This window comes from Lepidochelys kempii, chromosome 11 (assembly GCF_965140285.1).
Source record: "Lepidochelys kempii isolate rLepKem1 chromosome 11, rLepKem1.hap1, whole genome shotgun sequence".
NCBI classification, from domain to species: domain Eukaryota; kingdom Metazoa; phylum Chordata; order Testudines; family Cheloniidae; genus Lepidochelys; species Lepidochelys kempii.
The window spans coordinates 69,348,249-69,372,822 of record NC_136390.1 but is presented as its reverse complement, the minus strand read 5'-3'; the positions used below and the strand labels follow the sequence as shown (position 1 = coordinate 69,372,822).

Sequence of the window (24,574 nt, the reverse complement as noted above, 5' to 3'; positions counted from 1 at the left end):
GCCCTTGTTGCCAAGAAGGCCAACGGCATATTGGGCTGCATTGGTAGGAGCTTTGCTAGCAGATCGAGGGAAGTGATTATTCCCCTCTAATCGGCACTGGTGAGGCCACATCTGGAGTACTGCATCCAGTTTTGGGCCCCCCCGCTACAGAAGGGATGTGGACAAATTGGAGAGAGTCCAGCGGAGGGCAACAAAAATGATTAGGGGGCTGGGGCACATGACTTATGAGGAGAGGCTGAGGGAACTGGACTTATTTAGTCTGAAGAAGAGAAGAGTGAGGGGAGATTTGATAGCAGCCTTTAACTAGTGGAAGGGGGGTTCCAAAGAGGATGGAGCTAGGCTGTTCTCCATGGTGGCAGATGACAGAACAAGGAACAATGGTCACAAGTTCCTATGGGGGAGGTCTAGGTTGCATATTAGGGAAAAACTATTTCAGTAGGAGAATGGTGAAGCACTGGAATGTGTTATCTAGGGAGGTGGGGGAATCTCCATCCTCAGAGGTTTTTAAGGCTCGGCTTGACAAAGGCTTGGCTGGGATGATTTAGTTGGGGATTGGTCCTGCTTTGAGCAGGGAGTTGGACCTCCTGAGGTCTCTTCCAACCCTAATGTTCTATGATTTTATGATTCTAAGAGGCCGTGAGTGGGAAGGAAAAAGACTTGGCCTGAGAAAATTCAAGTAGGATTTGGGGCCAGAATATAGTTCTGTCGAAACTAATTAGGTAAAAAAAACCAAAACAAGTTATGGAGAAAAATACTTTGGCGGTGGAAATATAGCTTGGACTGGAGTCTCTGGAGCTCTTTCATGCATCCTTTATAGAGATTTGATTGCCATTGGAATATGGGCATGAAATATCCAATTGAATCTGTACAATCAATTCAAAGCATTTCAGTAGTTGCTTAACTCCAAGCATGTGAGTAACCCTGTAGCGTTCAATGGGGCTACTTACATACTTAAAGTTGAGCATATACTTAAGCATTTTCCAGAAGCCAGCATTTGTTTTAATTCCCTGTTGTAAACTCTTTTTCCTATAGCCTTTACACTTTTTCTGTATTTAGCTGTTACATGTGGAACCTAGAGAATGAATTAAGTGCAATAAACTTCATGTAGCAACACCCTTACATGCATAAGGAGGCGTACAGTGATCAAAACTCCAGACAGCTAGCTATGTGGAGATATACAGCAAGTCTCAGTGGAAAAAACGTAGAATTGAAGTTATAGTTGCAATAAATTGTAGTTTTGTACATTATGCTTGCCTTAAATTTGCAGTAATTAGCTGAAATTGCAACAAGGACTCTTATGAAAAGACAACACATACAGGGACATTTTTTGTTGTCTAAACAGTTTAAGTATTGCCAATCTTGCTGAACTTTTTGACAAAAGGAAACACTGTACAGTCTTTTCAGAGGACTTGTTGCTCTTTTGATTTGTGCCAGCATCTCTGATAAATGATGTTCTTGTTCTTTAATGACATACTCTAGAGCTCCAACTACAGCGGGGAGAGCAGAAAATCTACAAAGAAGTCATCCAGGGAGGAGAAGTTGGTTGGTTTCTATTTAAATATTAACATGATTTCTGTGGAAACTGCAGGGTTTGTAGCATGGAGTTTTTTATGTAGCACATGATTACAATCACGTTATTCACTCTTTGATGTCTTCATTACTAACAGTAATTCTGATCACTGTTTGAAGGGAGAGTAAGGTTTAAGGGAACAGTAACATAGTTGAGCTGTCTTCATAGGGCATAATAAACTCCACCTCCAGTATTACTCCCTTAGAACAATACAGATTTACATCCTACCCGTATGTTTAAAACAGAGAACAGGTTTTAATTTGCAAATGTGTTGTTTGTGCATGCAAAGCACCAAGCCATTTAATTCTTAACATGCCTTAACCATAATATTGTATGTTACTGTATGCTACAGTATAAGTATATAATACCTCATTTTTCCTAAAGCTTTTGGGAAACTAATAGTCCTATTAAGTGTTGTAAACTGCCTTTCTACTACTTGAAGGCCTGGACCTGGCATGTCTTATTTGCCTGCCCTATCCCCAAATAGAGACACCACAAACTGCTGCAGATAAACCCTTGTGCTGTAGAAGAGGGTCACCCCACCTCAACAGCTGCCTAAAAGATATAAAACAAAATTTGAGTGTTTGGAGTGAGACTCACTTCATCTCTTGCAAGTCTTTACTAGAGTTTCCTGCAGCTTCTGTCGGTAACACAGAGATCCGTCGTCCACAGCCGACTTTAAAGTTGGCTGTTTGTTATCTTTCCGCATGTCTGCCTAGAAATTACATTAAAATTTCCCCATCTAACTAGTTGGGCCAGCCAGATTCAGAACTAAACAGATGAAAGCTCGCTACTGGAGTTGAAGTTGCTGGAATGACACCGAGGTTACAAATGGAAGATATTTCATTTGAGAGGCCTACTCCTGCACTTCTGTTGTGTGCTTCACATTGTCGCACCTTTTCTGACCGTGGGTTGTTCCCTGCTTCTGTTAGCTATGGCATATCAGGAAAAAGGCTTGGCCTCAGACACTCTGGATGCTCCCCAGACCAATCAGGTGGTCTTTTGACACCCTGTATTTTTTGCTCTATATTGTAGAGCACCCAGCCTTCCAAATAACTCTCTGGGGTTAGAGTTGGGCAGGTTTTTACTTCCTAGTTTTACTGGGTTTCTTGTTTAACTGAGTGGGAACAGACCTTTTGTTAAACCTGATTTGCTGCAGCCTGTCTTGGTTCTCTGTGCCACATTCTGCAGCTGTCAGAGTCTCTCCTATTCAGCAGGGAAGGTTAGAGGTGCTGATAATCAGTCTAAATCCAGAAAAAGCAAATAATTTTGTCTTTATAAAACCTCACCTTCATCTTAATAAGAATTCCAAGCCAAAGAATGTAATCCTTTCTCTTTTTTCCTTCATCTCCCCCATTTCTGCTTCACTTCACTCTGACTCCCCGAGTCTGAAGCGATGGAAAAAAAAATTCTAGGAAAAGCTGTTGCTGGCAGATTTCGATTAATGATGCACAAAATAGTGCAGCTTGTTTGTTACTGAAATTTGTTCTAAAAATCTGAAATACGATCCATTTATGATAGCTAAATGAGAGGTGTCTCTGCTGTTTTGTATACATTGGTAATTCCTCTGCACAAGGACAAGACAATGTGATAAATGGAATTCATAGATTTTTTTTTTTACTAGGCTTCAGAGCTTTTAAGCATTAAACTGGAGGAGATGGTGAATGAGAGTAATATGTTTTCATGTGAGGTCAGATTTTCAAGTGTCTAAGTGCTAATGTGCCTGAGGGATTGTCTATACTTGAAATGCCACAGCTGCGCTGCTGTAGTGCTTCAGTGTAGACGCTACCTGTGCCAATGGGAGGGGTTCACCTATTGGTGTAGGTACTCCACCTCCATGAGAGATGGTAGCTAGGTCAATTGAAGAATTTTTCTGTTCATCTAGTGCGGTCTACTCTGGGGATTCGGTCAGATTAATTCCCAGGGCTGAAGCTAAAGGCCGAACCCATCACCCAAGTCTGAAGCTGAAAGCTGAGGGCTTCAGCCCTGGGTGGCAGGGCTTAGGTTACAGCCCTTTCCCTCCCACCCCTGGTCCAGGACTAAAGCCTTTCAGCGTTGGCCCCCTGCCCAGGGCAGCAGGGCTTGGGCGGGCTCAGGCTTTGTTCCCCCCTCCTGGGGTCGTGTAGTAATTTTTGTTGTCAGAAGGGGGTCACAGTGCAATGAAGTTTGAGAACCACTGTCCTAATTTAAATGAATTAATACAGAATTTGACAATTCCTTCACATTAAGCAGAGTTCTCAGGTTTTTCTTCCTGTGGATACAGGGTTCCTACTACTGTGACCTTGGTCTTCACAACAGTGGCTTTACTTCCAAATCCCAACCTTCTTCCCAAAATGGAAATAGGGTCTGTCACTGTCTGTTTCCCTCTAACCTTGACTTTTTTGTTTTGAGTTCACCTGGACAACACAACCTCCTGTATTCACACAAATAATGATAGGACATTGGAGCGAAGCAATGACACTGTTCTCGGTCTGGTTGCCAGGCGTGTCTAGGTCTTGTGTTTTATTACAAATTTATGTCTGGAATGGGAAACAGAGATCTGTTTAAGACAGGTCATGATGTTGATATGTGCCTCTCCTTTTCCTGCAATTGTTTTATTTTGCTTTTGACAGTTGTCATAAATTTTGTCTTGGAAAAGATTGCAAAATCCCCATTAAATATTTGTAGTTCATCTTAGCTGAGACCACTCCTCTGCTCACCTTGCCAGTCTATTTCCTGTTGGCACATGTGAGATGAAGCTACAACCCTTGCCCTTCCCACTCTGTGTAATTTACAAGGCAAATGATTCCTGTACTAGGGCAAGAAAATCACAAAGCATAAGGCCTTAAAATCCTCTTGGTGGTTGAATTGTCCTCTCTGCATACAGGCAAAGTACACTGTATCTGGCTGGGTGAGGGTGCTGTTAATGTATATACAGTATATACAGCACCGTATTGTGCTTTGTGCAGCCTTTGCTGAATGTGCACTCTGAACTTCACACTCACCTCCTGGGAATGTGTATTACTAACAGTAATGTCTTTTGTGAATGCACCTCCCTGTTTCTTTTATGGTATCCTGTCTTATAATGTAAGCAGAATTGTCCATCCTGATTCTGAATAATTTGATTTTGTCGCTTTCTGTTCAATAATAAAATAGGTCACAGATGGCTCAAAACTGTCTGGAGTATTTTAAAAATCTACCCTCTTAATTTTCCTGTCTCTGTGGGTATTGTACCAAAGTTACTTCTGTTTTTGAATTGCTGGCTTTGACTGAAACCAGAATGGTCATAAGCTCTCCTTCTGACTGCTGTACATATAGGCAAGGCTAAGATTTTTTCACAGATATTTTTAGTAAAAGTCACGGACAGGTCACGGGCAATAAAGAAAAATTCACAGAAGCCTATGACCTGTCCCTGACTTTTACTAAAAATATCTGACAAAATGGGGAGCTGCTCGGTAGCTGTGGGACTGGCTGGGAGTTCTGGGAGCCCCCACCACCCATGGGGGCTCGGAGCTCCAGGGTCCCCCATCCCCCTCGGCTTGGAGCTGTGGGGTCCCACATGATGGCCAGGTACAGCGGGGTCCCCCTTGCTGCCTGAGATGGCCAGGAGCGGCAGGGGTACCCCACAGCTCCCGGCCTCCGCTGGCGGCAGTGGGACCCTGCAGCTCCCAGCCACCTGCGGGCTGAAGTCACGGAAGTCTTTGGAAAGCATGGATTCTGTGACTTCCATGGCCTCCATGACAAAATCATAGCCTTACATCTAGGTCTTTCTCTTAGACAGTTGGAGAGGATTAGTGACTAAAATAAGTTACTGGGTTTTCCTTCTGCACTCTCTCTGATATCCTCCCTTCCTGTAGGAAACATGCATATATATCTGCTTTATACTTAGTCTTTGTTTGGACTTGAGCTTTCAGGTTTTTAAGCACAGATGGTTAATACAGTTTTGTAATACTGTGTACGATATCTGTACACCGCTTCCCTGCATTATAGCATAAGAATTTTAATAGCATGAATACGTCTGACTGGGATGATTAATCCCAATGTGAACACTTTTTGCTGTTATCCATTTTTATATAAAAAAGGTTTGTGCTTGTCTTCCCCAGCCTTCCTTGCTGTACAGTGATGTTCTGCCTGCCAGAAGTTACAGGGTTTGTTGTGCTTTGTCATTTTAACCACAAATGCAGAAGCTGTGCACTCACCCATGCACATGTTGTCTTTTGCCCTTGCAGTTTGTCGAGACTATCTTGTTGGTCCAGTTTATTTATATTGTACTATATTGTCATTTTAGTATATGATCCATTTGAATGGAATGCACATATGCCCATATGCCCATGGTGCATCTGTCAGTTCTGTTTTGCTGGTCCTACATTTTACTCCCATTGGAATTCTGCAACAGTTGCTTATGGATCTGTAACACTTCTGCAGCTTTCTAATTGGAGTAAGACATTTCTGTCTTCATTTTGGTGTATGATGTAGGACACTGAAATATGGACTAGAAAGAGGCAACATCAATCCTGACCTATACAAATTGGCAAAAATTTGTCTTGTTTAAAAACAAAATATACAGTGTAATGTTCTTGCAGAATACATTCCCACTGTTTTCCTGTGTTAAATTGTGTGCAGCTAACTTCATTCTCAAGTCTTGGCAATGGTGATAGGAAACCCTACCCTGCATTTTCTGAGCCACATAACTAAGCCAGAGATTGGTGTTCTAAAATCGAACTAGATGATAACGGTTTATAACATGCGTCCCCACCAACAGCTTCCTATTAATTCAGTAACTAATATCTCTTTTTCAATTAAATTTACCAGGAATCAATTTTTCTCTTTTCCTTACCCTGTCCCAACCCCAAAATATTTGGTTTAGCACTACTAAAATTATAAGAATTGATGTTGTCACTTTATAGCAGGTAATTTTAAGTGTTAAAGTTGATAGTTTGAAAAAGAACTGTTAAGACTGCATGAGTGTGTGAAGTTTCTGATGACGTTTGGATCTCATTTTAATTCTGCACGTGTTCTGTAGTGTTTCACAGCTCACTGGAGCTCACTGGAGAATTGGTGGGTTCATTCTTCACTTGCATGCCATATATGGGGTTTTACAGGAAATGCCCCTGTTGTTTCTGCACCTTTGTTCGTTCTCCTCCCCCTTGCACTCCTCGTTTGTGCTGCACCTTGCAATCTTGTAATGCTCCAGATTAGAAACAAAACCAAAGTCTACCAGTTTTGTGCTGACTCTGTTTTTTAATTGTAGGCGTCTCTGTATGATGAGAGCATTTACAGTGGGAATCGTCGATATAGTGCCTCTAGTTCTCGTGCTGTAAGATGTTTTCTGCATTTTTCTGCTGGGCCTGTCTTCAGTGTTATGTCCTACGATAACCTGTTTTACTAGAGCGTAGTTTTATCTGTATCAATGGGCAGTATAAGATTACTGGCCAGATAGCTGATGATGGAGAATTTTATGTAAACAAGACTGGGAGCATCACCTCTACAAAGTTCCCTCCATGTAGATTCACTGGAGTCAAATACTAAGTGTCCTGCCTGCAATTGTCATGCTACACTGTGCAGGGGTATCACCTTATAGTTTCAATATGACAGTATAAGGGGTTCCTCTTTCTTGTGAAAGGAATCTTAGCTCTGCCTTTGAATTTATTTGCTGTTAAGAAAATTCAAAACATCAACTGGAAAACCACATTTATGTAAGACCCCCCCCCCCTTCTTCCTTATGGCTCCATTTCACTTTTAAATAAACTGGCTTCAGAGAGCTTAAAAATTCAGTACCCCCATGCTACTATGTTTTCACTTGTGACTTAGTCAGGGTTTGGGGTTCATTCTCTTGTAACATGGTATTTATACCAGGTGACTTAGGAGGAGGATAGTCTGTAATAGTTGCTAGGGTGAGATTGGAGAGCTCAAGGAATCATTTATGGGAGATCCTTCTACCCATTTAAATCTGACTCTGGTCAAAAATGACAATTTATTAGCATTTAATGGTTGTTCACTAGCTTATTTAAATGAGCTAGAGGATGGGTAGGGCTTAACTAGTGGACAGGTTACAAATATCACCATTACTATTAACACCCTTAATGTCACTTGCAAAACGCAGGCTAAAGATGAAGACACCCCTTCTCCTCTGTGTCCCCATGTCAGGTTTGGAGCCATTTTGGTGGGGCAGTGTGAGGAAACTTGTACTGCCATTGTACCTGTTCTGAAAATGTAAATAGAGACCTTCATTGTTCAGTGCTTCCCTTGTGAAAGTCTTAAACCTTTTGCATTATTTTTTGCCAGTAATTAATGAAAAATAGATATTCTAATGTTCTCTTATGCATTAGAAGTGTAGTCCTGTTTTTAACTTAGAAAAATAAATTGAAATTGTCTCTGTAAAGCTAACTCAGCTGATATTTTCACTTTATCCTCTACCAATACATGACATTCTGTTGCAATCAAAATATGACTTGCTAATAGAATTGTACATTTTATCAATGTTATCCTGTCCTCAAATTAATTTGCTTCACGGGTCTTATCTTGTTTTCATTTTGCTCTGTTGCAACATCCATTGATAATCAGTTTGGGTTGCCCAGCAGCGTGTAATCCAGTGGATTTGCCATCTGGACAGTGCAGTCGTGTTTTGTGGGTAGAGGTGTGTGTCATTTAGACAGATATCTCAAAGGATCATATCCTGCAGTCCTAATTGGGGCAAAACACTCATTTACTGTGGGTTCTGAGCCTGAGAGCTATTTCTCCATCTTGCTGAGACATGGAGCACAGCGTTTTGAATGGAGAATGTTTAGGCTTGGAAGGATTAGGTTTTTATCAGTAAATGTCAGTAAATTCAATTTCACTGACCACACAGGTGCAAAAATATTTCCATTGATGACTGAAGTTTATAGATAGACAAAATAAGAAAAATGCTGCATGAGCACTTACTAGAGTTTATTTTGACCCATGGTATTGACAATTTGTGTTTTAATGGTTATAAAGCTTTTTAACTTTTTATATCTCAATGTCTACAGTCATTAAATAATTGTCTGGACCCCCATAATTTCCTTCAAGTGTGAACATTTAAATAGATAAAAATAAACGTCGATATTATCCATGGAAATCATAAAAAAAATTTGTTGCCAATCCTAAGGATGTTGTCCAAAGACACTAATGTCCATAGTATCATTCTCTTCTCTTCTCTTCTCTCTGCTGTGCCGCAGATTCTGCATGCTGGTGAATAATGCCATCTCTCCAGTTCTAGTGTAGCATGGTGCTTTGTAATCACAGGACAGTTGAAATATGAGGCCTTTGGCTCCAGACAGAGGTGAAAGTAAGCCAGTAAGGTCTGGTACGGCATACTGGCAAGAGCCGGTACACAGCCGACCGTACCGGCAGGGGGCAGCTTCCCCAGGCTGGCAATTTAAAAGGGCCCGGAGTCCCTGGCAGCAGCAGGAGCCCCGGGCCCTTTAAATCACCACCAGAGCCCCGCTGTAGGAGCCCTGGGGTAGCGTTAGTGGCTGGGAGCCCCAGGGCTCTGGCAGCGATTTAAGGGGCCCAGGGCTCCCAGCCACTGCTACTGCAGCCGGAGCCCTTTAAATCACCACTGATTTAAATAGCTATTTAAAGGGCCTGGGGATTTAAAGCCCCCGCCTCTTCTGCTCAGGACCCCAGCCCTGCATATGGGTAAGTCCTTTAAGTTACTTTCACCCCTGCCTCCAGAGGAATATCTTGATTACAGCATTGCACTGACACAGTTATGCTCGTGGCCATGAAGTTTATAGCTTTGCTCATATTTGGAAGAGACATTTGGGCAATTGTTGCCAAGAAGCATTTTCTGAAGGATGTTGGAGTCCTCTTCCTTGCTTGCCAAAGACACTGAGAGACTGTGTAGGACAAAGTGGTATGTAGTTCTTCTTTCCTTGCTCACCCCCAAATTACTGACCAGAGGGCACTTAACTCAGCAATCCATCTTTTTCTTTTGCTAATGACAATTTTCAAATTGCTTTCCCACAAGATCCTTAAATTTAAAGAGCAGCTTTATCCCCGGTTATAAATGCTAAAACAAGGAGAGGAACAAGTGGAAATGAGGTAGCTGAGAAACAATACTTCACTATTAGGCTGGTATGAGCAGTTACATTTTCCCCGTAATATATTTCAAGAATAATTTCTTACGTTTTTGTTTTACTTAATGTATATTTTTAACAGCAATGATGGAGCAAGACTCGTCTAACAGGTTTCTTAAGGGAATGGAATCATTAAGTATTTGCTTTGATTTTTCTGAGACAAAGTTCAATAGTCAACATGCATGAAGCTTTGTCACTATCTGCAGAATATCAAGAAAAGCATGGTTTGAGGGTGCTCCTATCTCCTTTTTCCATAGCTTTTTGACTGTTATCTGCTGCCAAGATACTGTCTTGAAGTCACAATTGTTAAGCTTATGGTTCTGTTGCAGAAAGGACCATTTCTGTCCCAAGCTTGAAAGTTTTTTCCCTACATAAGCTTCAATTCTTATCTTTTTTAAAAAAACAAAGCAAAAACCGCACACACAACCTCCCCCAAAAACCAAACATCCACTCAAGGGAAAAAAAACCACCACCACCCACTAGAAATTGCATTGCTATCCACCTGTAAAACAATGTAGGCAAGCTTCCAGTGACCTGTTCATCTTGAGGATACGCAATCTTGTCAGTTCTCTCAGTAGCTGAGGAGTTGAGGATGGCTTCTCTACTGGCCCAATTGAGTTATGGAAGTTGGTATATTTTAGTGTTGTCTGTCTTCAGAAATTATTTTCATGGATAGAAACTACATTTAGCGTCAAGGTCATTCCTCTTCAGATTCCAATAGTTGTTTAGAAGGTCAAATTTAAAGCTTCAATTGCTTGCACTTTATTCCAAAATGAGTCTTATTTACAAAATAAATCCACCAATATTACTACAAATTCGTAGTGTGTCACACACACTGCTGTGAATTGCCATCCAAAACTAGGATGTGTAAGTTTCCACTACTACTCAACACTGGCTCATAACTAACAAATACTATTCAGAAATCTGCATCTCTGATGACATCTTTGATTATAGGAATTCATTGACAAGGCAGTCAACAAAACGTCAGTCTTGTCTCCAACAGCATTTGAAATAGAGAGGTTTTTTTTTATCATTGAAGGACACACTAAACAGGACATGCTCTGTGTATTTCAGTTCCTGCTTTTTTAACAATCAAAATTGCATTTCTGAAAAATTACATTCACAGTTGTCTTTGAGGCAGCAGTGGCAGAAACAGTGTCACAGGAAATGAGCATAAAGAACACATGTTTTTTTTGGCTCAAGTGTGGTATGAATATGCTGAAATCTTTATATACACCTGATAATTCATGTGTGTAAAAATACTGAGCAGTGCAATAGGGTGTCTGATTGGTGCTGTGGAAGTATGTGTCAAATGTGGGGGGGAAAAAATTCAGAAATTCAAATCTAAGGGATTTCGATTCTGATTTTCTATTGGGTAAAACTCATTCTTTATTTTATACTGTTGCATTCTCCACTTTCACCAGATTCCAGCCTGTCAATATGGTGACTAACACGATAAAGTCTCTGACTATTTTGGCCTAAACCTCTCAGCCACAAGTCAACACTGTCAATTATATCTTGCTCTGTAGAAACCTGCTCTTAGGAAAGACTAGAATCCCTACGTCTGCAGGAGATGGAGGCTGAAGGGGTGATGCTCTCAGTCTCTATGGGAAGGTACAGTTCTTACCATAGTATCTGTATCCAGTCAAGAAGGAACACTTATCAACCACGGAGGTTTCTTGCTTTGGGTATGGAGCAAGTGTTCATTTTGTAACTTCACAGTATTGCAGAAGAGGTGAGGGTCTTGTGAAACTTTCACCCAGACCAAAAAGGTGTTCTCTTGCCACATGCCCTGTAACCTTGGGTACCTTTTAGGCTGTGCAGCTTTGGCTGAGAGCCCTGACACCAGCAGCATACTCACAGCACAGTGGTCTCACCCTGAGCTTCCATCAGCCCAGTTACTCCTTGCAGGGCATCCCCAGCAACCCTTCTGGACCCAAGGCTCCCCAAAACATTCTAACTTGCAGCAAACTATTCTCTTACTAGACACTCCCAGAGGTACCACCGTGTTCGCTGCCTCCCAAGAGCCAGTACAAAAAACAAGTTGACGCTACAGGGGAGATGGGTTTGGGGAGACTCATGTCTGGAAGATTATTGGAGTCATCCTGCAAGGAGTAAGTGGGCTGGTCAGAGTTGAGGGTGAGACCATTGTGCTGCGGGCATACTGCTGGTGTCAGGGCTCTCAGCCAAAGCTGCACAGCCTAAAGGCAGCCAAGGTTACAGGCAGGGGCTGACAGAACCCCCTTACTGGTCTGGGTGAACTCCCAAAGCATCACAGGACTGAACAGAGCTAGGAGGTAAGATCTCCTAATGAAGGAATGGGATGGAATCACTCCATACATACAGAGATTGAAGGAATGGCTGATACCTTAAACTTTTAAATAAAATATTAAGGACAAACGTCTCTCTGCTCCACATGGTGTAAAAGAGTTAAACCAAAACCTTTTTACTGAGTCCATTTGTGTACCAATTGCTTATGCAGACCTTTTGTCTAATGTAGGTTTCTGCTCTCAACTTCAGCCTCCTCTTTTTTTCTTTCACAGCTGCATGCACCCCTTTTTAAACTAACCTGAAATGGTAGTGTTCTGACTCTTCTATTGCTCTGATTGCTCCAGTGCTAATCCTGTTCTTATCTCTGCTTACTGTGTTCTTGGGGTATTTGTGGGCAGCCGTCGGAGTACAGCTGCTACCTCGGCTCCGGATCTCGGGCATCTTCTAGAGCCAGCTCTGCTCGGGCAAGTCCAGTGGTGAGCACATATCTTCTCTTTATCTCTTCCTCCTTTTCAGCTGCTTCATTCCTGTGTTTCCCAAGGCTGCTTGATACTTGTGCAGAAAGTGTGGTGTCAGACAACTAGTCAATTGCAAGTTTAATTTAACCTATAATACAATATTGATCATGACTAAGGATCAGTGAGCAGGATCAGAAAATACAAAGAAACAGTGTGAACCGTAGCTAAATCCTCTAACCAAATAAATATTAAGTTTTGGAGAAGCATCACCAGACACAACCATACCCAATCTAAGATGTGCTCTTCCATCAGTTAGCCATCCCCACATGCACACATTCATTCCTTTCTCAATATCCTGCAAATTCTGTGATGAGGGTCTGTGCCGAGCAGGTTCCATCTTCACATCTTGCAGTTTTGAAGTTTTCTTCGGAGTCAGAGGTGCACAGTACGCTCTGACAGGCCTCTTAACAGGTGAAGCTCCAGATAGCACAGAACTCAAAACTGCAACAGCCTGAGTTCAGCAGAGTTTACTAGACTTGGAGACTCTGCAACAATTATGTCAAAAGGGTATTGATACTTGTTGGTTACTGAAGATGTTGGGGCTGGCTCAAAATTTACCCTGCCTCCACTAGCAGGGTAATAAATACCCGGCTGCTGCCACAGCCCTGCAGTTTAAAGGAATAAATAAATAGTGTAATCATTTTTGTAAGTTAATCAAACATCTTTCAATCTAACTACCTGAAACATAACTTCTCTCCCTTTCCTGCATCTTTTAGACTTTTTTCTGACCTGCTCGTGGTGCATTTTTTCACCGGTGGTGGTTTCAATCTTTCCTATTTCCTCCTTTTCTCTCCTACCTCCTTGTATATTTATCTTTCCCTGTGTTGTTCTCTACCTCTTTCCAAATATCTGGCTTTCTTCTCTCAAGATCTTTTAATACCATACTTTTTTAACTTGTCCAATCTGTCTCCCCCACCCATTTTCTGCCCACCTAATCTCTTGTATGTTCCCAGACACCCAAGAGCTGGAAGATTAGCCCTACTAGCAGACACTGCTATTAAGGTGAGGGGGAGGGAATGCACTGTAAAATAGCAATATCCTTGTACAGTAACGACTCCACTCTTGCTTGGAATAGAGGATGCTGGGATTACTGCCAAAATGCTGTCCTTGAGCCTTGCTTGGTGAGTCCATAATTCTTATTAGCAGTCTGGGCAGTAAATGTCATTTTACTAGACAAAATGATCATATAGAGGCTTTGGACCTTACTTGAAGAGACATGTAATTATTTCAGACAACTTGTATACCAGAAAAAACCTCTCCTTTTAAGCAATGTTATCTCCTTATCTAACTGCAGAATTCCATGGTCCTTGGGACCAGGCTACCTATTTAACATGTCTAGAATGTGGAATTTAAAGAGAGCTATTTGGGCTTCCTCAGAAAATGACAGGACCATTTCAATAAGTTTCACTTGTACCTTTTGTGACTGTCTTTTATAATCATGTAATGCTGAAAAAACTGTATCAACAAAATAACCATGCCACAAAACCCTGTGTCTTCATAAAGACAGGTTTCAGAGTAACAGCCGTGTTAGTCTGTATTCGCGAAAAGAAAAGGAGTACTTGTGGCACCTTAGAGACTAACCAGTTTATTTGAGCATGAGCTTTCGTGAGCTCATGCTCAAATAAATTGGTTAGTCTCTAAGGTGCCACAAGTACTCCTTTTCTTTTTGTCTTCATAAAGTTAGTATAAAATATAAGAGATGGGTGTCTCCGTATAGTTAAAAACCGATATTTACTGTGAGTTGTTAGCATTATGTGGACTGTGAATTTGGAGTGGCTATATTGATTTGGGTTTCGCTTTCCCTTGATGTGTACTGTAGTCATGCCTCACATTCTCCCTGCTTGTTGTTTGTCTTTTATCTCCATTTGGAAAATGTTTGGTATATGCTTCCTGTGGGTATCCTGTGCTTTCCCATTGTTGATCATGCTGCTATTTATAAATTCTGTTCTTAATTACTGAGATGGAAGAGAATTGTGTTTTCAGTCTACAGTACTTACATTAAATATGCATAAACCTACTCAGTAAAGAAAAGACAAATTGGAAGTATGTAGCCTTTCTTAAAGAATAAGTGCATAACTTACTAAGTCATCTCTTGATCTGTTAGTTAAGATCTAAAATTACATTTTTAGAAATCCTTTTTTAAACCTGATATACCCTACGAGATCAGGGAAACTGACTTATAGAATGGACAATTAGAGATTTTCACCTCACAGGCATTTTAATTCTAACCGACGTTGTAGTGACCAGAGTTAATATCTGATAGCTGTGTTGTGGTTTAAATGAGATGAGTTGAGTCTAATTGCTGCTGAACAGCTGACTATGTTGCAAAAGCTGTTGCTACAGTTGGCACTCAGTGGTGTTGTCAGCAGAAAGGCTAGGCATTGAACACCATTTAATTTCTAGAAATGCCGCCACAGGGTTAAGTGTGAGGCATGTTGGCAGAGCATTTTCAGCAAGCTCTACTGCCAGCGCTGTTTACGTTATGTGGATAAAGATAGAACTTCAATTTCCAGAGACATCAGTCTAGCATTTTCCTTGCACCTAACCAAACAAAAAAAAACATCCACCGGCAGAGAATACGAGTAGACCAGTGCCTGAGGCCCCCACAATGGCAGGGAAACGAGTAAGTGAGAGACATTCAGATAATTCTGGCAAGTGACCCACACCCACATGCTGCATAGTGAACTAGATTATAGCAAAATTCAGTTTATAGTGGAGTAAGTCTTAAATTTTTCCAGTGAATTTCAAAGGGCTATGAGTCTGCTTGAATGAAGCATCACTTCACTTCTAGTAAAGTTTAACACCAGTATAATTATGCTAATTCCCTTAGACTCAATCATTATTATCTGCCAGATACATGCTGCAGCACTTCCCCTTAGGGAGCGAAGATATGGACTTTTAGGAGGATGACATGAATGAACACCCACTTTTAGTAGACATCCCCAGTCGTCATAAACTCCACCATGAGTTTATGCACCTCCTAGCTGAGGAGCTAAAACTTGAATGTTGTTTTAGGCCTTCCCTTGGGAGATAATTTTAGAAAATACTTACACCTCTTGGTTTTTTGGGGAAAATATCCAGATAACAGGATAAGTTTGGGGCTTGGTAACTTTGATTATTCCTTTTGAAAATAAAACAAACAAAATCTGGTACCAATTAATTATTGTAAAGGTCACCAGTGAATGTGGTTCCCAGTTTGGAAGCTTATGTATTGATGAGATATAGATATAGATATGAGAGTGAGTGAGAATATGAATAACCAATAAGAATACTTTGAGGGTCAACTTAATGAGGGTCTACTTTATATGCTACACTCCCATTGTGGGAACCGATAATCACAGATGTCTCTGACCTGTCAGAGGAAGACATCAAGACTGCACTGCTGAAGATAGCACCTGGAAAAGCAGCAGGTCCAGATGAAGTCATGGTGGAAATTATCAAAGCCTTGAGAGAGTTTCGTGTATGCTGGCTCAAGTGAGTCCTGTGTGCAGTTTGGAAAGAGAAGACACTCCCAAGAGAAGGAAAAAAGTCTATATTGGTGCCAATATACAAACAAATTGGTGACATATACATTCAAAGTAATGAGGAATTACATTGCTGTCCCATTGTATGAAGATGTTAGAGAGAATCATAGTCAAGGTTTGTCCAACAGTGGAGCCCATTTTAGGAAAGGAGCAATTTGCTTTTAGAAAAAGAAGAGGGACAACAGAACGATGTCATCAGGAGTGAAACCAAGGTCTGTGATATCAAAAAGAAGCTGTAAGAGAAGAGGCTGAAATGGTATCGGTGTGTACAAAGAATGGATGAAGGGAATCTTGTTAGGGAGATGCTTGAGATTAGAGTACATGTGTGAAGAACAAGAGGATGGCCAAGAAAATGGTGGATGGATTGTATGTGGTAGGATGGAGTGGATACAAAGCAAGCATTGGACCAGCAAGCCTGGAAAAGACTGATGTGGTGATGCAGCCCCAGCTATATGAGAAAAGGGGAAGAAGGCAGGGATGGGGGGTGCAATGAAGCAGTCCCACTTTGCACCAATAGATGTCTGAACCCAAAACTTCAGGGGCTTTCTCTATCCAGGAGGAAGAGACAGATCCCTTTGTATGTATAAATTGAGAGCGGTTTGAGTTACTTCATTTTCTGCATCATTGAACTGGAATTCAACAGAAACAGCTGACTTTGGGTGCAATAGTGTACTCAAGTCATGTGAGCCAATATACTGCACAATAAATGAGCCAAATTTGAGGTGTCGGTGTGAAGACGGCTGGTACATAAACCACTGTGCCACTCAATCTGCTGTTCTTAAATATGCAATCTAAGGATATTTCAAAGTGAGCTTAAAAAAAACCTGAGGAGTACTTGTGGGACTTTAGAGACTAACACATTTATTTGGGCATAAGCTTTCGTGGGCTAAAACCCACTTCATCGGATGCATGCAGTGGAAAATACAGTAGGAAGATATATATATACTCAGAGAACATGAAAAAATGGGTGTTGCCATACCAATTGTAATGAGACCAATTAATTAAGGTGGTCTATTATCAGCAGGATGGCCCATTTCAAACAGTTGACAAGAAGGTGTGAGTAACAGTAGGGAGAAAAAATTAGCATGGGGAAATAGTTTTTACTTTGTGTAATAACCTATCCACTCCCAGTCTTTATTCAGGCTTTGTTGCAAGGCTAGGTTCCTGGGTTAGTATTTTTGTTGTGTAGGGTGTGGTTGCTGTTGAGTATTTGCTTCAGGTTGGGGGGCTGTCTGCAACAAAGCCTGTTGCCAATTCTGTCCACATATCTATTCAAGGGACACCATCTAGTCAAGGGACATTAATCACATCAGCCACACCATAAGAGGCTCATTCACCTGCACATCTACCAATGTGATATGTGCCAACAATGCCCATCTGCCATGTACAGTGGCCAAACTGCACAATCTCTACGCAAGAGAATAAATGGACACAAATCAGACATCAAGAATTAGAACATCCAAAAACCAGTTGGAGAACACTTGAGCCTCCCTGGTCACTAAATTTCAAACCTAAAAGTTGCAATTCTCCAACAAAAAAACTTCAAAAACAGATTCCAATGAGAAACTGCAGAATTGGAATTAATTTGCAAACTGGACACCGTTAAATTAGGCTTGAATAAAGACTGGGAGTGAATGAGTCATTACACAAAGTAAAACTATTTTCCCATGTTTATTCCCCCCCCCCCCCCCCACTGTTCCTCAGATGTTCTTGTCAACTGCTGGAAATGGCCCACCTTGATTATCACTACAAAAGGTCGTGTCCCCCTACTCCCCCCCCCCCTGGTAATAGCTCACCTTACCTGATCACTGTCGTTACAGTGTGTATGATAACACCCATTGTTTCATGTTCTCTATGTATTATAAATCTCCCCACTGTATTTTCCACTGAATGCATCCGATGAAGTGAGCTGTAGCTCACAAAAGCTTATGCTCAAATAACTTTGTTAGTCTCTAAGGTGCCACAAGTCCTCCTTTTCTTTTTGCGGATACAGACTAGCATGGCTGCTACTCTGAAACCTGTTTGAAATGGGTCATCCTGATTGTCACTACAAAAGGGGTTTTTTTTCTCCTGGTTATAATAGCCCACCTTAATTAATTGGTCTCATTACAGCTGGTATGGTAACACCCATTTTTTCATGTTCTCTGTGTGTGTATATATATCTTCCTACTGTATTTTCCACTGCATGCATCCGATGAAGTGGGTTTTAGCCCACGAAAGCTTAAACCCAAATAAATTTGTTAGTCTCTAAGGTGCCACAAGTCCTCCTCATTGTATTTGTGTGGTGGTCTTTTTTTGGTTTGGGTTTTTTTTGCTGATACAGACTAACACAGCTACCACTCTGAAACCTGTCAGTGAGCTGGAGTTTGAGGAACAGTCTATATTGTCTTTTACATGGCTTTCTGACATCCTGCATGTACCCTAGATTAAGTTAAGCAAAGGTTTCCCCAAAATATAGTTAGCAGCAGCTTGACTTCAGGAACATTGTTCATTCCTGTTTCTTACACACAATGGCTTCCATCCCAGAAGGATGCCAAAACAATTTAGAAACAACAGTAAACATAGAACGCTATTGAAAAGCAACAGAGTCTGATTTCAGAGTAGCAGCTGTGTTAGTCTGTATCCGTAAAAAGAAAAGGAGTCATTTTGGCACCTTAGAGACTAACAACTTTATTTGAGCATAAGCTTTCGTGAGCTACTGCTCACTTCATCGGATGCATGTGTCTGAGTGAAGGTGTATAGCACATGACACAAAAGTGCCTAGAATAGGGGTGGGCAAACTACAGCCCATGGGCTAGATCTGGCCCCTCAGGGCTTTGGATCCGGCCTGCGGGATTGACACCCCTGTTGCTCTGCGGGCCCCACACGGCTCCCAGAAGCAGCCAGCACCACGTCCCTGGGGTGGGGGTTGGTGGGGGAAGAGCTCTCTGTGCACTGCCCTTGCCTATGGGTACCTCCCCTGAAGCTCCCATTGGCCGGGAACGGGGAACCACGGCCAATGGGAACTTTGGGGGAGGTACCCACAGGCAAGGGCAGCGTGCGGAGCTCTCTGCCCCCTCTCCCCCAAGGGCGGCAGGGATGTCGTGCTAGCCACTTCCCGGAGTGGTGCGGGGCTGGGGCCAGGGCAGGCAGGCAGGGAGACCTGACTTGGCCCCGGTGCGCACCACTGCCACACCGGAGCCGCTCGAGATAAGCGGCGTTTGGCCAGAACCCGAACCCCTTCTGCACCCTGCACCTCAACTCCCTGCCCTAAGCCCCCTGCCTGCACCCCAACCCCCCCGCACCCCAACCCCTCTGCTCTGAGTCCCCTCCTGCACTATGCACCCCCTCCTACGCCCCAACCCCTTGTCCTGAGCCCCTTCCTTCACACTGCACCCCCTCCTACACCTTGGACTCCCTCCCATACCCCAACCCCCTGCCTCCTAACCTCCTGCCCCAGCCCTACATTCGTGGCCCTGCAAGCAGTTTCCCCACCCAAATGTGGTCTTCAGGCCAAAAAGTTTGCCCACCCTGGCCTAGAAGGTAAACTTTTGATGGACACCTACCCCACTTTATTTTACAGAAGGGATCAGTGGAGCCTCCCTGCCTGCCTGCCCTGGCTCCACACAAGACTTTGATGTTTAAGATCCCTTCCTTAAGAAGTTCCACTCACTAAAGTCCATAGAATTCAGTTGATGTAACTATGATACGGTATTTTTCTGTAAAGGTGCTCTGTTTGTTGTTAGCTTGCCACAGGGGTTACTTATGAACGTGTAAACCTGGCTTTGAAAGACTTTCATTAGGTAGTGTTGTTCTTCAGTAGTTTGTTTTTTGGTTCTCGTGATTGGTTCAAACAGGAGTAGAGCTGTCCTGGTATGAAGTTTGGTAACGTTGTACAAAGAATGTGTATGTACAAAACTCTGTACAGAAAATTTTCCCATAAATAGCTATGTATTTGACACAGGGTGATTATGACTTTCTGATATATGTATGAGCATGAAACAGGACTAAATGTGGGTTTGTATGATCTCAGCCCAATAATGACTATTTTAAAGTTGTACTATTAAAAATAAAAACATTTTTAGTTTGAAAATGTATTATTGAAAAATCCAGTCTTTCAGGTCTTTTTTTTTTTTTTTTTTTAAATCTTGACGACTTACTGAGAAATGGATCTCTGTTTTGAAAAAAAGATCTTTGGAAGTAATTTGCTAATGCTTTAAAAACAAACCTTGCATCAAAAAGGTCAGGGTATTTCTGATTTTTTAAATGATATAGTGAGGATTTTCAGTGCACAGCTAACATACTGCAGCCATTACCTGTAAGTAAAAATTGGCATTTTTAAACAATTACTTAATGGCATAATAGTATGTAATGGTTCTGAAGGAACTGTGGAGTTTTTACAATGCATATAATATATCAATAACATTTTTAAGTCCCATTGAAAGCTGGATTTCAACCCTCCAAAAAAATAGGGAAAATTAGAATGAACAGGGACACTAAGGTATTTAAACACTTAAGGAGAAGTCTGGGTATATGAGAAAAATAATTAATAAAAATCATGTGAGTTGGCAGCATTGAAATGGGCTTGGCTTTACACCCTTACAGATGCAGGTATTCTCAAGTCAGCACACAACCGTACCTATTTCCTACACTTGCTAATTGTGCTAAGAAACAAAACACAACTAAATGGTATTAAGTTTTCAGAGTATGTTTTGAAGGAGTGGAGTGCCATTGAAAGATACTGATTTCTCAAATTAAATATTGGAAAATGTCCCTCAAACTCATAACCTTTTCTCACTACTCCATTTATCCCCACAGCACTGCTTTCAGCTCCTTTTTGCAAAAAACTGCAGTAGCTGCACCTGCAAGCAATTGAGAATGCAGATTTAGCCCTGCACAAGTCTTAGTGGTGTGAAGGTTTTAATATGCATGCATGTGTTGGGAATATAGTTGGTAATATTAAAATGATATACATAAAATTATAATTAATTTCTATATTTGCATGTGTGTGTAGTTAAACTGAAGTGATAAGATGATGGTACTTAGTCAAGTTTGCTGATTGCAAGTTGATCTGGTGCTCACTAATCCCATTCATCATGTGACTGCCTCTTTATTGCCCACTCCTGTGTCTGTGCATATGTACAATAACTACATGCTAATATAACAGGAAACTGCATAGTTTTCTGTATAAATACAGATCTTCAGGATAATGCTGGTAGATTTCACTTTCCATAAATCTTCAGTACTTAAGAAAAAATTGGAGGTAAATCCTGATCATGTAGATTAGTCTTTCAAATGCTGAGGAAAGTGTCACTGTATGCTATTAAGTCTGGAAATTTAAAAATGTTCAGACTTTTTAATCACTAAGAGGAGCTAGTGTTTGAAAGATACGCCTATGAAACCAATTCCATTATTCTCTGAATCTGTGTTAAAAGATTTCTCAGAGCTAAAAAGAGGAAAATATGTTTGGAATTCAAAGGCATATTTTGTTAGCCGGAAACAACAGGTAATCTGTGCTACGTTCCTTTTCCCATTTCTTGGAGACACTCAGAAGGGTGGGGACCAACAGTCAGTTTTTTTTGTAGCCTATGAGGGGCTGTACTAGCTGATTGGCATCACAATATTTTCATTATAAGCCATGTCTTTGAAAATGAAAGTGTGGTTAGGAGAATGTGCAGGCCTAGCTGTAACAAACCAACATACTAATCCTTTGGCAGAGCTGCAACTAGCTTCTTATGTTGTAGGAGGGTACACCTTTAATGACGAACAGCACACAAGTGATAACAGAAGTAGATTTAACTCTAAGCAAATGTGTTAGTTGTTTGATACCTTGCCCTCATTTTTCACAGCTTTCATCCAATACAGTCTCCCCTTTCAATTTTAAAATTTTACTGGTATACCAAAGCTGACAGCTAAAGCCAGTGAAGAGTGGTGGATCTGTTTGTGCTTCAGCTTGTCTGGAGTGGAGATCTATTGCAGTGCTGACTTGCATTCCAGAAATTCCTGATAGGTTTGTTTAAGTAAGAAGGATTGATTTAATAGTCATTCCTTATCTAGGTTAGTTACAAAGAATCCTGAAGAAACACCTAATCCTAACCTGACAAAGTTCAGAGGTTTTCTCACTAGTAAACTTTAAAAGTTCTGTGCTGATTCCTACAGCAGGGTAGACTATTATTTAAATGCACAAGGCCTTAAGATGGCCCTGTGTATGCCCACAGAATTTACCACTTTTAGACTGTACTTTTAATGAGTGGTGTTTGATTACATCAGTCACTGTTTCCCAATGAGGCAGGAAGGAACGCTACATTCTGATTATTAAAATTAGTAAAAAATTTATTTCCTCAGTGTTAAGGTAGGTTTATAATTCCTTGTATCTAATGACTGTCCATCTCTCATTCAGCATTAGATAGTCTGTCCTGTCCATCTCAGAGGTGGTGCTGTTTCATTCTTTCTTGATTGAGTTTGAGACTGCCCTCTGGTGCTGGATTTATAGAGCATAAAAGGTCAAAACAACTGTGAAATTGTACCAATGGTGAGCTCACTCCCCTAAGAGCCTAAATGATTTTGAAATACTCTAATAGTTTTAGAATAGAAAATGTGATCTCAGATTTCATTCATGTCACAACAAACAAGAAAAAAAGACCTTACTTTTCATGAGGAAAATGATCTTATCCCATGTCACTGAAACGGAGCTGAGGAGCAATTCAGTGATACATTCACACACTGGCTGTGGACTTTTTAGTACCTGATACTGTACAACGTAAGGTCCTCTAGCAGCTGCTTTGTCAAAATTTGTAAGCATATGTGGTCTAGTTTAAGAGGCTGGTGTCTGGGAGTTCTGGATTAAAGGCCTGACTCTTCCACTGATTTAATTTGACATTGAAGTCACTTAACTTTGTTGTTTGTTTATTTGTCACAGACTGGGGATAATATGAACCTACTTCATGGGAGTATTGAAGTCTCTTTAGTAAATGTTTGTAAAACAATTTAAGAGCTTCAGATGAAAGGCACTATATTAGTGCACAGTGGAGATGCTGGCACTGGGTATGTGTAAAGGCAAGGCATTTGAAGGGTTAATATCAAATATTTGCTAGTTAAGTGGAAAGAAAAAGGAAAATAAGTTTCAAATGTATTAAAACTGCAGTAGTTCATTACTGTTTCTGAAAAATAGGCAATGCTTCCATATATGGACTTGTAGAATTATTCTGCTCCTGCTTGGCTTCCAGCTGCATTCACCCCTCTGATAGTGCTGGCGCTTTTGTAACATGGCTCTGGTTTTATTCTGAAAAATAACCTTCAAAAGAGGCTGAACTCTGATCTCTGTGGTGTGCTTATTTTACAAAGAACAGCTTGTACCCCTTGCCAAGTTACAATGCTGCACATAGGAATTTTACTGAAAACTACTCTACGTATGCCTTCCTTCTCTTGCATAACCCCCCATGAAATGATGGGGATCTGTTAATAGAGATTAATATTATACATTATTAACACACATAGATTTTGATTTATTTTAATAGAGTCCTACAATAAAAAGCTTTTACATTTTTATTAGATGTATTCCTATTTATATTACTTTCTTGGCAGGTACTTCTTTCATTTTTTCTGTAGCATGTATTTATTAGCTATTTTTACAGTAAAAAGTATGGTGAGCAGTTCAGAGACAGTTAGGTTGTTCTCCATCGGTTTGCTTGTGTGATAGCATTCTTTGTTGCACAGTAACTTGGAAGTTCAGCATTGTTTGGCAACAACTTTGTGTAACCTCAAAGAAAAACAAACTTTCTTTCATGAACTTTCACTGTTTACAGTTTCCACTTGGTTCAATGTTAAGGGCCTTCTACCATGCTGATGTAAGTTCTTAACTAACAGGGGATACCAAGAATCCCCTCTTCTGGATGACTGGAGCTGAGGGCATGTCTACACTACAGACTTTTGCCAATGCAAGTTACATCAGCATAACAGCTGCTGCAGTTAATATATTGCTTGTGCATGTGCATACTTGGCTCCTTGTGTCCGCAGTGCAAGAACTCACCAGGAGTGTGGTGCACCATGGGTAGGCATCCCAGTATGCACCTCACCACCATTCAGTGCACTGTCTTTTGGGAAGTTTTGGCAAGACATGATGGGGCAGAAACGAGTCGTGCAGGAGTGACTGGGACTCCAGGGTCAGGTTCCCATCATGGCTCCATTTTCTGCAAGAGATGGTGAATTTCGCTGAAATCTCACTTCTGAGGGTAACAAAGGCACAGCTGTTGCTGGTGTCTCAAAGCCACCCAGACCTTTATGCTACTAGCCTGTTGACTGCAATGGTGCCTGCTGAAGTTATTACTAGCTGGCATAGGAAGGTGTCCTACTGTGGAGGAAGAAATAAGGCTGCCATCCCTAGAAACTTTTGGGAGAGGATTTACAATATACCTCCATGGAAGTTTCACTAAGATCTCTGAAGAGGATTCAAAGGAAACCCCTGTGTACATAAACTGCTCCATATGGCCCCCCTACTAATTCTGCAGGGCAATGAAAAACCGATAGCAACTCTGCCTCTTTATTGTACCACTGCCTCTTCTAGTACAAGTAAATTAATGAAAAGTCAGTACCTGTGTCCTGCTGAGTTGGGGGGAGGGATCAGTACATCAT

General features: G+C 41.3%; 1 protein-coding gene across 9 annotated transcripts in view; it reads left to right on the top strand.

The window, feature by feature from the left end:
- LRRFIP1 (LRR binding FLII interacting protein 1) overlaps positions 1-24,574 on the top strand; it is a 186,063-nt gene that overhangs the window by 125,698 nt on the left and 35,791 nt on the right. The window contains exons 8-11 of one of the 9 annotated variants that reach the window (XM_073306758.2): positions 1,480-1,542; positions 5,653-5,697; positions 6,801-6,866; positions 12,321-12,398. The exons of 6 other annotated variants lie outside the window; for them this stretch is intronic. In XM_073306758.2, coding sequence (XP_073162859.2) covers positions 1,480-1,542; positions 5,653-5,697; positions 6,801-6,866; positions 12,321-12,398 — 252 coding nt within the window. The remainder of the gene's footprint in view (positions 1-1,479; positions 1,543-5,652; positions 5,698-6,800; positions 6,867-12,320; positions 12,399-24,574) is intronic. 2 more of the 9 variants (XM_073306757.2, XR_012154385.2) reach the window with 2 other exon arrangements.